Raw genomic sequence first — 14,952 nt, 5'->3', positions numbered from 1 at the left:
CTTCATGCCGCTGTTCTATGGAACATACACGTCAAGGTGCTGAAACCAATGCACAGAGTGAACTCTCCTCCTGCCTGTTTGGAGGCAAGAGACAAGGAAAACAGACATGCATGCACATGATAGTATATCGAGGCCGGCAAAATTATCAAGTTAATTTTAATTTATTATGTGATTAATTTATTTACATCATCCCAGGCCGAGTGCCCACGAGACTTTTTTTTGTCTGAACCAGAAATCTTGTCACGTTTTAATATTGCAAAATCTTGTGACATGAGATGTTGTGACACCCCTATTTATTAGGCACCATTACATGTGTTTTTTGCAATGTTATGACGGCTGTATACAATGGATCCCTGCACATTTGTGATCCCGCATTCATATTCCTGCAAATATGCAGATATTTTGACAAACAATTATTATTTTTATTAAATTAAAAATTTAATATTATTAGGCTCCAGAACACCCCCGCGAGACTAATGAGGATAATTGGCCCAGAAAATTTATGGATGGATGAATTTCATATTATATTATATAATTTTTTTCACTGAAAAATAGGCTTTTTTTTGAAGAAAAATACACACGTCTGGTTGTCAAAATTTTTTTTATGGATGCATCAATTCCAACAATTTTTTCGCCATTATCTGGTGGTCTGGGATTATAACCCCCACAAAAAGCAGGGATCTGCTGTATTCCTAAAATTTCATCCAGTAGAATGCTGTTAACTACAGGTGCATCGATTACAATTTTCTGGCCAATCACCAATCTTTGAAAAGCCTGACCTTCCGTTTCTGATTTTGGCCAATACCAATGTTTTTATTATTAGAACTGACAGCATACACCTTCACCGTTTCAATTTTGTTGAAAAACATTGAACAATACCTGTAAAACAATACAAACTTGTTTTAACTGCACATGAGGTAGTTCTCTCAAATTGCTGAAAATTGCTGTCCAAACTACTAAGTTATATCAGTTCCTTTGGTCTTTTATTTTTCACATTTTAAATACAAACAAAACTTGCACAACAGCTTACACTGCAGACCTCATTTGAGCCTCTTATCAAAAATAAAGTGCATAGCGACCGAAAACGCCTGGTGCTCAATGCCATGAACTCCATAATTTTACTTCCTTTTACGGAGGTAGATAAGATAAGATTGGTGGATAAGATCGGTTTCATACGAAAGCATCGGCTGATCCCCCAAAATTAGGGAAAGCTGTGCCGATCGATTGGCTGGCCAATCGGTGCACGTTTACTGTTAACGTTAGTTGGGGTGGACAGTTCCATTGATGGCATAGTGATTCCAACAGTAAAATAAGTTCCTGTATGCACATCTTTATCTATTATAGCCCTCACTAAAAAAGTAGAGTTGAGCGTAAATCTGTATTTTACATTTGGTGTGATCCTGCTAAATGCGAGTGGTGACCTTAAAACTTTTGCACAGTACTGTATTATTTGATTTTTAAATTACATGTTGATATTGTTGAAGGTTAAATATTATTATTTTTTAATTAATTGAACAAAGAAGAGGAATGTGACACCACATACATAAGATAACAGTGGCTATTTATGATGAGACAGGTGCTAGTGCCATTCAACTACAACAGGTAATGAAACTGACAACGGAAAACAAAAGATTGTGTATTGCACTGAACCAAACTGTACTCTATAATGGTTACACTGCTGAATGGTGATCTATTGAGTTCTATATGCAATGTCAGCACTCTTAATGCCTACTCTGCAAGTTTGATGCTGAATAGAATACAACTGCTAAAGGCTAAGTGGAGTTGACTTCAATTTCTGGTTAGAATAGCCAATGGAAAAAAAAACACAGCACCATAACTATTTTAAATTATATATTCTTTTAATTCAGTTTGTAAAAAAATTACACCTGAGAGATTATGAAGCATTACATAAGAATAATGTTGCTACATTTTGGTTTTATGTGGAAAAAATGTTAAACCTAAGAAGTTTACCCTCCGATTGAGATTTTGCCCACTCAAATGCTGTGACTTTTGCGAGTATATGCGACTGACCTCTCCAGCATCTTCCATTGCAGGAAACGGTCAAAGTACATGCTATTCTCAAAGTCTGCGAATGGAGCGCCGCTCAGGTAATCGTGGACGGCCCTGGTCCCAAAATACAATACAGTAACAAGTCAGCAAATAACAATTACACTACACGCAGGCATGATGTGAGAGGGTGAGGAAAAACCAGGTGAAAGGAAGTAAAGACGGACAGGTCACTCACTTGCGGCAGTTGCTGAAGATCTCCTTACATGGACTGAGCTCCAGGTTCTCTCTGCACTGATCTGCAAAGACCTCCACTATGTCGACTCGTTGAAGTGACTACAGGACACAGGACAACATAAATGCATATACATCAGTCTTTATCAACGCACACACTCAACAGGACATTATTCATCTACACCATCATTTGTAGCAATCCATCCATCCATCCATTTTCTGTACCACTTTTCCTCACTAGGGTTGTGGGTATTCTGGAGCCTACATGTGTAACAATGTTTGTTGTAAATAAAAACATCCCTACAGGAAAAATTTCATGTGCCTTGCGTTAAAGAAAAGACAAACAGACAATGGTCACTGAAATAACTTGAACCTGACCAAAGTGTCACTGAAAATTAACTAATGAATATCAGACGCCGTCATGTGACTAGAAGTGAGCTGTGACGATAAGCCAACATAATACCTGTTTGTTGTAAATAAAAACATCCCTACAGGAAAAATTTCATGTGTAACACATTTGACCACTCCCACCAAAAATGTGATTAAAAATTAGGTTCATATTAGTTTAGTTTTTTCTGCCGATAATGAGTGATGACTCCACACATCAACAAGCATGCTATCTCAGTGTGTTCGCGGTGTGTTCATTGCAATTTGCAATCAAATCACTGGTTTTACAAGGGGGAGTAAGTCATTTTCCTTTAATATTTCTAATCTAACATGTTTTGTTCATGCTGCACTCATGCGTGATATGCTGAATAAACCCAGTTTATAATTTCCTGCCAACATTAGTCCAGCGTTTCATACTCTGCACTTTACTTTGGTCTTATATGGATGTTTGTGCCACATGCAAATATGCAGCTTTCCAAATTGTATCATTGCCAGCATTATTTAATTGGATTCTTATTTGTTAAGACTAACCTGTCTTACTTTTATTTTATTTTTTATTTATTATAGCTGACTATTGGTCATGACTTCTTTTTAAATTAGTTTTGTTGAGACAAAACGTTGGCACTTGGCACTTTTTGAAATAACCTATAATGCAGTATTTATGTAATTTGCACAAACAGTGTTTATTTGTGAAATGTAACGAGTGGCATCACAGTAAAAGAAGCATAATGTGTTCATTCATTACACCTGACAGTAGTTTGAGGGAAGAGCTGCTGCCTTTATCGGTATCATAATGAAGCGCTGGACAATATTGATATATCGGATATCCAATAGCCAATATTGAGCATCTCTAATGGTAACAGGTGGAAATATACTCACTTGTTTGGAAAGAAAGTTCTTGATAATCTGGTCCCCTCTGCTTTTTCTTTTTTCATCAGGCGTCACCTCGTAATCCTCCTGTATGACATAATAACATTAATATCTATCATCCAACATTACCAGTCTCTTGATGAACCTGTAAAAAAAAAAATCACTAATTTATAAAAAATACAACTACACATACTGGTCCAGGATTATTGTTGGTCTCTGTGTTTGCCTGATAGTGCTAAAGAGGCGAGACCACGACCAAGGCTACAAAGTAATATGGAAATCAGCCATGCAGGAATGTTTGTGTAATCCCATTGGCACACACACACATTTTTTTTTAATTAAGGGACAGCAGAAGCTCATTCTGTAAGGACTTGGGTTAGAAGTTTTGCCTTGGGAAGAGAGGCTGACAGCTTGAAGTTAAGACAAAAAAAGGACAAAAAACATTGGACATTGGGATTGTTTATTGCTGGGGAGGTACCAATTCCAAGTTGCCCTGAAGCAAGGCACCCAGCCATTTCTGCACCATTTCATTTGTGAAATCCCTTCATTTATATCTCTCTGTTGTCCGCAAAGCTGTCAGACCTGTTTGCGCATCTTTGTAGATTTTGGATGTGTATTAAATGCAACTCGATAAATCAATTTCTCTGTAAAATGTGTTGAATAAATATTACCATTGTTCTCCAAAAGGTCCTCAAATGCTTCTTTTGATGGACACTCATGAAAGGCTGGATGTAATCATTGCCATTAAACTGATTACCAAAATAAAACTTGGCAAGTTATGTCACAGTTGATAAATTGTTTTAATGAAGCTATTTAATGCATCATAACCAGAGAGTCTTGTGAGTAGAGATGATTAGATTCTTCAATTATTGGTTTCTCAGATGTGTGAGTGAATTTTAGGATTTAATATCTTTGAATTTTGTGCTGGTTAACTGAAATAATGTTACCCAAATTAGGTGTATAAATTAAATACATACTTATCAATAAGCAACATTAAATTCATAGTAGTTGCGATGTATGTATCATGTTCATGTAAAAGCTCTCAAAGGAAATTTGCATTGATGAAATGATTATACAGGCCTGTCAAAGAATACACAGTCTGACATGAACATGGCATAATGAAACTGCAGCAAAACACCTATCATCATCATTAAACCGATATAAGCCAATGAAACTGTCAATGAAAAATACACATAAACGGACAAAATGTCAGGTACACCAACCCAATACAAGGACTGTGTCAAAAAACAGACATTTTCAGTTTTGATTGATTAGACTGGTATTAATATATGTTTATTTTTGTGGTTGTAGTTTGCAGCTGTGTAAAACCGTGAATCATACTGACACTCATAATGTTTCTAATATTTTGGTTGTTTCTACTATTTTGGTTGAGCGACACTTGGACAGAACAGTTGAGAGCCTTGCGTTAAAGAAAAGACAAACAGACAATGGTCACTGAAATAACTTGAACCTGACCAAAGTGTCACTGAAAATTAACTAATGAATATCAGACGCCGTCATGTGACTAGAAGCGAGCTGTGACAATAAGCCAACATAATACCTAAATATTTGGACGGGCATAACTCACCCAAGTCAACATTCTCCTCATATTTTGTTGTCGTATACTCCTTAATAAGTCGCAGAAGTAATTCCACTTCTCGTAAGTCCTTGAAAAGCGGAAGGCGACAGATTTTGTCTTTCTTTTTCTATGGTTTGGTGTGTCACGTGGTTCCGCTGGCGTGTTTGTTCACAGCTCCACACATAGGTGTGCCTTGTGTGTTACATCATTTTCACTCAGTGATTTGTTCCCGTCTGGATGCAACTATTTACTAATCCGGCACTGTATGGACGTAACTTTTTTTCAACCCATCGAAAAAAAATTACAAAGGAACGTTCCGATGTGGACAGTTTGACAAGTGCAGAAATCCCTCGCCACTTCGCTCTTCGAATTTCATGGCTTCACTCTGTCATAGTTTTTCAAAACTATATTAATTAATAGACCATGCTGTTTTGTGGTTAAATACAGCCGATTATTCGTCAAAAATGTCCCGACATCATATACGTATACCATAATAAACACATAAAAAAACACATAAAAAATCTTCAACACTTTCAATCTCCTAAAATCAGCCAATGCTTTTGTCTCCTTTCAGAACTCTGGTGAAGTAGCTGATCCTTAGTAATTCCACTATCTGTAACTGACTAAATGTGTTACTGTCACTCTCACATAAACATATGGTGCGCTTGACTATGTGTGTGAACATATGTCGGCATTCACACCGACAGGTATGGCTGTTAAAAGCTGCACATATTGGGTGTCTCAAAGACATGACAAGCACTATGCCACATTTCCGAGGGAGCACTTTTAACTTTCACAAAAAAAAAAAAGGATGGAGGGCAACAAGGCGCCCAGGCGGCACACTAGCTTGACTCTTTCTATCAGTGCCTTTTTCCCCCCAACAAGGCCCTGTGTTGCCTGGCGACCACACAGAAAACACGGCAGGATTCCTCGAGGTCCTGGAGTGTCACAGCGTGTCACACCAGCGTCACCAGCTTTCCACTATAAAACACACACACACACACACACACACACACACACACACACACACACGCACGCGCACATATACATACAGTACATACACACATAAGCCTGGAGATTTAGGCTTTAAAAAGCAGCAGCAGCGTTACTGACACTTCAGAACAAGGCGGAAAGGACATACGGCTTGCTCAGTATATACTATGTATATGCACTCACTCTCTGAATTATTCTGTACACAGCGTTTACTCTCAACATTATCAACATGCTATATTAGGAACACTTCATGGAACATTTATTACAACGACTGATACTACTTTCATTTCCTCTACCTAATAAATTGGCAGTGAGTGTGCCCAAGATATATAACCTCAATCATTTGGCTAGACCATACCTCAACCTGACGTCAACGTCATTCTACAGTGTAATCATTTACATTGTAGGGACTCGGCCAAATGGAAAAGGTGCCCCTTTACCCTTTGGGCAGCAGGGGTGGGGGATCCAGCACGCATGCACAAAATGCACGCGCCCTTTCTCGTGGAACCCCTGAGCACATTCCTTCCTCTGTCGCACAAACTGGAAAAGCTTTCGTTCCCTCTCTCTCTCTCTCGTACAAATTGCCCTGCTCATGCTTTTTTACAGCTTTATTGCTCCATATGAAGAAACCAAAACAATCCTTGTCACACGTCTCACTAATTTCCTTCTAAGATGAATAATTAATTAAACAGTAATCTACTAAGCATGCTTATTTGTGTCTTTTAGTCACTTGAGGCAAACACCAGCATGGTTGTAATCACTCAGGTCTTCTTTGTTCTCAGTCAAGTGCATTTGCTTGTGGCCTGTGTAGAATCATCTACAACATGATTTTGGTATGACTGCATTTATAGTGGCTTGATTGCAGTTGTTACTGCTAAGGGTGGCCCAACCAGTTATTAGGTTTAGGGGGCAATCACTTTGTCACACAGGGCCACGTCGGTTTGCATTTGTTTACTCCCTTAATAATAAAAACTTTCATTTAAAAACTGTATCTTGTGTTCAGTTTTGTTGTCACTGAATATTATTTAAATTTGTTTGATGATCACAAACATTTAAGTACGACAAACATAAAAAAAAAATGAAAACACAGGAAAAGGGCCAACCACTGCATGTGTGTATATGCGGAGTGTATGTTGGAAATGGATGGTGTGTTGTGGGAAACAATGCTGCCCTTTCTGTGTGGTCACATGGCCACAAAGATATTCTGGGCATAGATAAAGACTTAAACGTGTCATGTAGGAGGTATTCAATCTCGACGCAAACAGAGGGGTGTCTGTAGCGTAGTGGCGTAAACAACATGTTTTTTTAGCTCCTTTTTATTAATTCAGGATTTGAAGGAAAGTCACACAAAAATATAGATGCATATAATACAAGGAGGGTTATGTGATATGCAGTTGCTGTTGGTTGCCAGGCAACCTTTCAACGATGACAACACTCCAGGAAGTCACTGCATCCCAAAAAGCAATAGTTGGGAATGCCAATAAAAATCCTAAGTGTCGCATTTGGTCCCCCTTGTTGTTACTCTTGAGCTACACAGCTGCTGGGTGTAACTTCATTTTTTATTGTTAACACATTGAAAATCAAAATCAAAATTTAAGTGGTTAATTATTACATGGGAAAAAAGAAAGCTGATGTTTCCCACATTTCACAGGGTTATTGAGGGAGGGGTTGTAGTAAGAAGAAGCTCCACTCTATGTATGTGTGTGTGTGTGCATGTGTGTGTATGTGTGTACCATTGCGTCCAGGAGCTGGATGCAGCGTTGCAGTTTGGGCCTGGTCTCACAGTAAAGACGGAAGAGCTGCCTTCCGATAGGTTGCTTCTCACATATGCTGACATAGTCCTTCACAACTAAGAGAAACACGATACATTAAAATGCAGACAGATACACTTTGGTGACACTTAAAGGGACTGTATGCAGCAACTTTCCCAGCTGCCCAAGGGGCACTCGCGTTCGAACGCACTGCAAGCATTATATCCTTCCCCTTGCTGCTGTGAGTACATAAACCACGGCCACGTAACATGTGCACTACCTATGTATCGTAGGTTGGCAGTTAATGATAGTGATTTAGCTGCAGCCCAGGGGTGTCCAAGGTGTGGCCCGGGGGCAATTTGCAGCCTGTGGCTGTTTTTTTTATTGGCCTGCAGCACATTCTAAAAATATTATTTAACAAGAAAACTAAAAATGGAAAAATAAGCGGTAATTTTTCAAGAATAAGGTCAAAATATTAAGAGAAAAAAGTTGTACTATAATGAGAGAGATGTCATGCTCTACTGTGACATGTCGGCCTTTTCTTTATGACTGTATTGTTAGTAGAGCCTTTTGTGACTTGGTAGCGCTCCGTGCTGCTCAGTGTTGTGGTGTGTCACTCAGATGCTGGTTTTGCTGAGGTGGGCGGAGCCACTGGATGAGCGCAGCTGCTTCCCATCAGCACTTCCATTTATGCTCCTCAGCTGCTGCAGGAAGGCGTAGAAGTACGTATTCCTCCGTTTGGATGCTTCTGACGACGCTTCGTGTCAGCCGACTCGCTAGTCATTTACCTTAGTGTCCTTGTTGTAATTTTATCATGTGCTAGCCTTCCTACCTGCTCACCCAGTGGCCCGCCTGTCTCTCAGGTAGTTTTTAGTTCCTCTTTTTGAACTCCGCTTGTTCCCTTTTTATCGCGGTGCATTCGGACTCTTATTTTGCACCATAGCTTTGAGTTGCTGTGTTTTTGGTTGCACAAGTGTTCAGTAAAACTTTTATTGTTACCTGGAAGTGTCTTGCCTCTGCATATGGGGATCCACATTAGAACTTCCACACACCAGGCATGACAGAATACTCCTACCAACTGCATGGATCACGTAGAGCAGGAGCAATTTCAGTTGGCCCTCAAGGCCCAGCGCCAGATGCTCAATCACCACGACCAGGCTTTGGAGAACCTTGCAACCCTGGTACGGAAGATGCATGCCCACCTGACAGGCCCTTCTGCGCCTGCGCAATACTCCTGCTGGCGACGGGTACACCTGTTCTTCTGCAAACAAGCCCTCCTCAATGGGAGCCCAATCTACCCCACCCTGCAAGGTATGAGGGGGACTTTGGAGGGTGCATACCTTTTTTACATCACTGTCTCCTGGTCTTCAACCAGCGGCCCCACACCTATTCCGCCAAAGTAGCATACATGATTGGCTTGTTATCGAGCCTCACCGCCAAGTGGGCTATGTTGGTATGGGAGAGCAAGCCAGAACTTCTTGCGTGTTCGATCACCCAGTGAGGGAGTGAGAGGCGGGGCTGCAGCTTTTGGCTGTGCGCCACGGCTCCGGCTCGGTCGCAGATCATTCCATCTCGTTCCGCATCCTGGCAGTGGAGAGCAGCTGGGATGAAAAAGCCCTCCGCTGCATGTTCTTGGCCAGCCTCAGTTTTCGTATGCAGGACGAGTTGGCCGCCCATGATGAGACCAGGACGCTCGAGGAGCTTATTTCCCCTTCTATCCGGCTGGACAATCATGTGGGAGCGAGTCCGACAACAGCGGGCGTGGCCGCTCCACTTGACCAACCTACCTTCACCTTGTCGCCAGGAGTTCCATCCACGCACCCTTTCCTCTTACTGTCGGGAAATCATCACGAGTCCATCAGTTTTTTCATGATGCCTTTCCGTTCAGCTCCCGTGTTGTTTGGTCTTCCTTGGCTGCACTACCATAGTCCGTCTATAGATCGGTCCACCTTTAAAATTAGTAATTGGAGCATTTTTTGTCATTCGCACTGCTGAGGCTCGGCTTCACCTTCCATCACACTCTTCAACACTTCCTCACCCATTCCTGCTGACCTCTCTCTTGTTCCCAAAGTATATCACTCTCTCTGTGAAGTGTTCTGTAAGGATCGAGCCATGACATAGATCCCCCCTTCCCTCAAGACGCACCCGGTGTTTCATGTGTCTCGTCTGAAGCCAGTCGCAGCCAGCCACCTTTGTCCGCCGCCAGTGCCTCCTCCCCCTGGGATAGGGGTGTGCAGTACCTCATCCACTGGGAGGGGTACGGCCCGAAGGACCGTTCTTGGGTCTCTCGGTCGCTCATCCTTGATCTCACCCTCCTTTCTGATTCCTACCGAAAGTTCCCCGACAAACCAGGTAGTCGGCCAGGACAAAAGAGTTGTGTTTCCATGAGAATAATAATTATATATAATAATATTATGAGGAGTAGCAAAAAGGTGAAGTATTCAAGAAATAAGATGTTTTTTAAAGTCGTGATCTGAACCAATCAAAATTTTGTCATTAAAGTTGTAATTTTAGGAAAATTAGGTTGGGGAAAAAGTCATAAAACTGCGAGAAGAACATTTATGAAGATTATTCAAAAAAGAAGTTGAAATATTTGAAAATTAAAAAAAAAAAACAGCACCAAAAATGGGAAAAAAGAACAAAGACCAAAGTTCACAAAGCTGAGATACAGTTTTTTCTTGAAATACTGTATGTAGTACCTGTATATAACTTCTTAGCATATCTACATGTGTGGGTTTAAAAAATATCAAAGTGACCCTTGCATCCTTTCATTTTTCGGTAAGTGGCCCTCAGTGGCAAAAGTACAGACGCTCCAGTACAGCCATTGTAACAACAGCATGAATGCAAATCGTCAATTGCCAGCTGCATACAGTCCCTTTAAAGGAGCGTACACGCACACACACACATCAACCGTACCAATGCTGTTGCCCAGCTCAGTGCACTGACTTATGTGGGGGAAGCGAAGGATCTCCTTCCATTTTTTGCTCCTCCCTTTCCGCTTTCCTCCTCCACCTGCAGCAAGAACAAAATAAAGATGTGATCATTTTGTAAAAGAAAGTTTATCTTTCTCAGCAGAGTGCAAATGAAGGCCTCATGGCCACAAGCAGAGGAAGAAAACAAGAGGGAGGTGGGGTGGGGCTGTTGCAGGCTCTTCGCTGAATGAAATCATAGTCTTAGCGTGTATATATAATTCATAGATTACGTCGTACTTCCACTCTCATCTCTCTACTGGTTTTTTCTCAGTAGCTTTTCTCAGAGTGGATCTGTGTGTGTTTAAAGTGTGTGATTGTGTGTGTCTATGTAGACAGAAAGCCCATTCTGACCTTCTCATTTCCCATCAGAGTCCAAAACATGACTGCCAGACTGGATTCCACTGCTGTGAATAATCAAGCATCTGCTTCCTCCCGCATCAAAAACTCAAACCATTTTCATCCACTTCTATTTGTTCTTTAAAGACGCCACAGTGCTTTATTAAGGCAATATTATTGATTAATCCATGGCTTAATCATGCCCTTCACACTTAAACGTGACTTTCCAGCTCAGTGTAGTCATCCAAGCCTTGTTAACATCACGTCTGTCATTCCCTACAGAGAATGGCATAATCGTGACTGCTTTTTATCCATCCCAGCTGTTGTGTCCCATGTCATGTTTGTCTGCTTTATTGATTTATATCCTCTCTCACGAACTGACAAGAGATTTCCTTAAACTGCTAAGCACAGTGGAAAACGGCTGCGAGCGTCTCGACCACTGTGAGAGGCCATATTGCCAGCATGAGAACAGGAAAAGCAATGACAAGCAAACATCTTTAAGTAATAAGCCTGGAATGTAAGCAGCACCACGTCATGCTGGAGCCTCTGAGGGAAAGCTTCAGCACTTTTGTCTTCACATTACCGCCTCATCCTTCCCTCCACTGCTGTTCCACTTCAACTGTAACTCCTTTGTTACCTCCATCACGGAGGTTATGTTTTCATTGGCACAGCTCTGTTTGTGTGCAAGTATCTGTCTAAAGAGCTTGATAAATCCACAATGTGTAGAAAAGATTCTGCCAATATTAACTCATTCACTACCAAAGACGTAGTTATAAGGTTTTTCTAAACCCAAACGCCCAATCCCAACAATGTATTTATACGTCTTCTACGTTGTTTTGCACGAGAGGCTAAAAGAGGTGATGACGCAACTCCCCACTAACAGATTTGCCAATTTTAAGCCATAAAAAAAATGGCCCCTCGGTGGCAGAAGTGCATTTGATAAGAGCTTGGCAGAGACCATGTGGATGGAAGAAACACACATGACAGGAAGGAGGAAGTGGGAGAGCAGGGAGGAGAGCAGTGTGCTGAAGTTTATGCATTGTAGGGAAATTTTAACACATGCACACACACACACACACGCACGCGCACACTTAGTTCAGCTCCAAATATGAAATTTTAACAAAATCATTTTTTACAAAATTTTAAATAGTTCATGGTGCTATATTTGTAAATAAATTATTTTGATGTAAAAAAAAAAAATTTTTGCGTTATGTTGTGGTATACTTGTTTAGATAGTTGAGCTGTCACAAAAGCAAAAAATATTTGTCTCAAAGTGAAAGTTATGCTTCAAATGTATCTTTTCACGAAAAGCTGGTTTTCTCCCTTTTCTAGTTGGAAACTAGTTCCTGTTGGATATTTTCCTGAAACTCACCTATGTTCTACTGATGATTACTAAAAGAACAGAAGAATGTAGAAAAAACATTTCTGATGAAAGACGTGCGTCTAATCTTTGTTTTGGTAGGTTCCATGTTTATATAACCATAGAACACAATATTCTGTGTGCCTTGAAAGATCAGCCAAAATCTCCTAAAAGGATTGTCTTTCGAAAAATGGCTGTGATTGTATGAGTCAACATCAAATTTTGTTGACAATCCACACAATATCAAAAATTGTGTTCCAGTTGGATAAAATTAAGTATGCGCCTGCGAGGTCAGAAGACGTAATGTCAAACCATGTTAGACCCAGATCTGATCAATATCAGGCATTTGACAGCAATTTACACCCCATTAAGTATGTGTAGCATGAAGTATGTGCTTACATGCAATCCGAAATGTATTCACAGTGCTTCACTTTTTCAATATTTTGTTATGTTATAGCCTTTTTCCAAAATTGATTTAATTGTTTTTTTCCCTCAAAATTCTTGACACAATACCCCATAATGACAACATGGAAAAGTTTTTTTTTTTATGTTTGTTTTATTATAAAGGGTGTATCAAACAAAGTAGACTCCAAAAAATAGCCATAAAAGTTACAATTGGATATTTTCATGAAACTTCTTTATTTGCATATATTGGTATGTTGGCATCATCCTTTGGTCCATACCAAAATTTATTGCATAATTGCATGCATGACTGAGCATAGGCCCATTTTCCGGTGGGCAAAAAAATACATTTCCTACAAAAAATTAAAGGGTTAAAATTTAAGGAAAAAGTTGTTCTTCTACGCCGCAATACCCAGATTAACCCTTTCACGCTATTTGCACAGGGGTAATGGATGTAAGTTTTTGTCAACTTAGTCCTCGACATGACCTCCATTTCTTTGGATGCACAGTTCTCCTCCGCCGCATGTCCCCAGACCCTCCGAAGGACGTTAACTTCAGATTTGGTTCGCTGTTCAATGTCGTCAAGGTCATGTGGTGGTGTCACATACACTTTTGATTTGAGATGGCCCCACAGAAACTGGGCGTTTCAAAGCAATAACATGGTCACCAAAAAGCTCTGTCAGCCGATCAGTAAACAGTTCTCCTCCAGTGTGGTGGAGCACATTCTTGGGCCCACTAAGCACGTGCCAACCTACCATTTCCTTGAAGACGAAAAAGCGGCATTCCTCTGAGAGTCATTCAACATTCGGATATAATCGGAAAAAGTACGGTCCAACAATTAAACCATTTCTGACAGGACCATTCTTGTTGGAATAATCGCAGCGTGGAAGAACAAAAATTCTCATTTTGTATTACAGTTTATGACTTTTCCTTAAATTTTAACCCTTTAATTTTTTTGAGGAATTTTTTTAGGCCTGTATTCAGCCATGCATGAAATTATGCAGTACATTTTGGTATGGACCGAAGGATGATGGCCATTCCAACATATTGTATGCAAATAAATATGTTATAAAATATAACATAATAATACAAAATATTATATTAAATATGGGTGGTTGCGCCGCACGGTGGTCTAGTGGTTAGCACGTTGGCCAACACAGTAACAGTCTGGAGATCGGGAAGACCTGGGTTCGATTCTCCCTTGGGCATTTCTGTGTGGAGTTTGCATGTTCTACCGTGTGCGCGTGGGTTTTCTCCGGGTACTCCGGCTTCCTCCCACCTTCCAAAAACATGCAGGTGAGGTTAATTGGTGACTCTAAATTGTCCATAGGTATGAATGTGAGAGTGAATGGTTGTTTGTCTATATGTGCCCTGCGATTGGCTGGCGACCAGTCCAGGGTGTACCCCGTCTGTCGCCCGAAGTCAGCTGGGATAGGCTCCAGCATGCCCCCGCGACCCTAATGAGGAGAAGCGGTATAGAAAATGGATGGATGGATGGGTGGTTGCCATGTTGGCCACCCAGTCAGGAGATCTGGAAGATCTGGGTTTGAATCTCCGCTGGACATCTCTGTGTGGAGTTTGCTGTGCGTGCGTTGGTTTTCTGCGGGTACTCCGGGTTCCTTCTACATTCCAAACATATGCATGTTAGGTTAATTGGCGACTCTAAATTGGCCATGGGTATGAATGTGGCCAGTATGTACTCCGGCAAGCAGTCTAGGGTGTACCCTGCCTCTCGCCCAAAGTCAGCTGGGATAGGCTCCAGCATACACTTGCAACCTTAGTGAGGACAAGTATAGTGAGAGCACAGAAAATATTGGAAGGCCTGGAAATATAATAATAATGTAAAAAAAATACTAAGAAATCAAACGTGCATAAGTCAGCCTCAAGACTTTTCAAATACAATTTCACATACTTGGCACACTTATCTTTGAGCACTTTCGCCCATTCCTCTTTGAAGCATTGCTAAAGTTCCATTGCTAAAGTTCCATCCATTATATTAGATGGGAAAAGTCTGTGTACAGAGATGTTTAATCACATGACTCAAGTCTGGGCTCTCGCTAG

At 40.7% G+C, this 14,952-nt stretch overlaps 2 protein-coding genes across 6 annotated transcripts in view; both read right to left on the bottom strand.

The window, feature by feature from the left end:
• Positions 1-14,952, bottom strand: part of grk5l (G protein-coupled receptor kinase 5 like) — a 52,833-nt gene that overhangs the window by 12,251 nt on the left and 25,630 nt on the right. For 3 of the 5 annotated variants that reach the window (XM_054772342.1, XM_054772339.1, XM_054772341.1), the window contains exons 2-6: positions 10,738-10,833; positions 7,804-7,919; positions 3,508-3,585; positions 2,246-2,343; positions 2,032-2,124 (exon numbers count right to left, since the gene is read on the bottom strand). In XM_054772342.1, coding sequence (XP_054628317.1) covers positions 2,032-2,124; positions 2,246-2,343; positions 3,508-3,585; positions 7,804-7,806 — 272 coding nt within the window. In that variant the 5' untranslated portion in view covers positions 7,807-7,919; positions 10,738-10,833. Of the gene's footprint in view, positions 1-2,031; positions 2,125-2,245; positions 2,344-3,507; positions 3,586-7,803; positions 7,920-10,737; positions 10,834-14,952 lie in introns of those variants that run through there. The other 2 variants (XM_054772340.1, XM_054772343.1) reach the window with 2 other exon arrangements.
• The window catches only part of lsm1 (LSM1, U6 small nuclear RNA associated), a 34,273-nt gene continuing 30,081 nt past the window's right edge, over positions 10,761-14,952 (bottom strand). The window contains exon 6 of the transcript XR_008569937.1: positions 10,761-10,833. The gene's annotated coding sequence lies outside the window, so the exon portion shown is untranslated. The remainder of the gene's footprint in view (positions 10,834-14,952) is intronic.

Source organism: Dunckerocampus dactyliophorus, chromosome 4 (genome assembly GCF_027744805.1).
Source record: "Dunckerocampus dactyliophorus isolate RoL2022-P2 chromosome 4, RoL_Ddac_1.1, whole genome shotgun sequence".
Taxonomy (NCBI): domain Eukaryota; kingdom Metazoa; phylum Chordata; class Actinopteri; order Syngnathiformes; family Syngnathidae; genus Dunckerocampus; species Dunckerocampus dactyliophorus.
The sequence above is the reverse complement of the archived record's forward strand: the minus strand, read 5'-3'. Positions and strand labels throughout refer to the sequence as shown.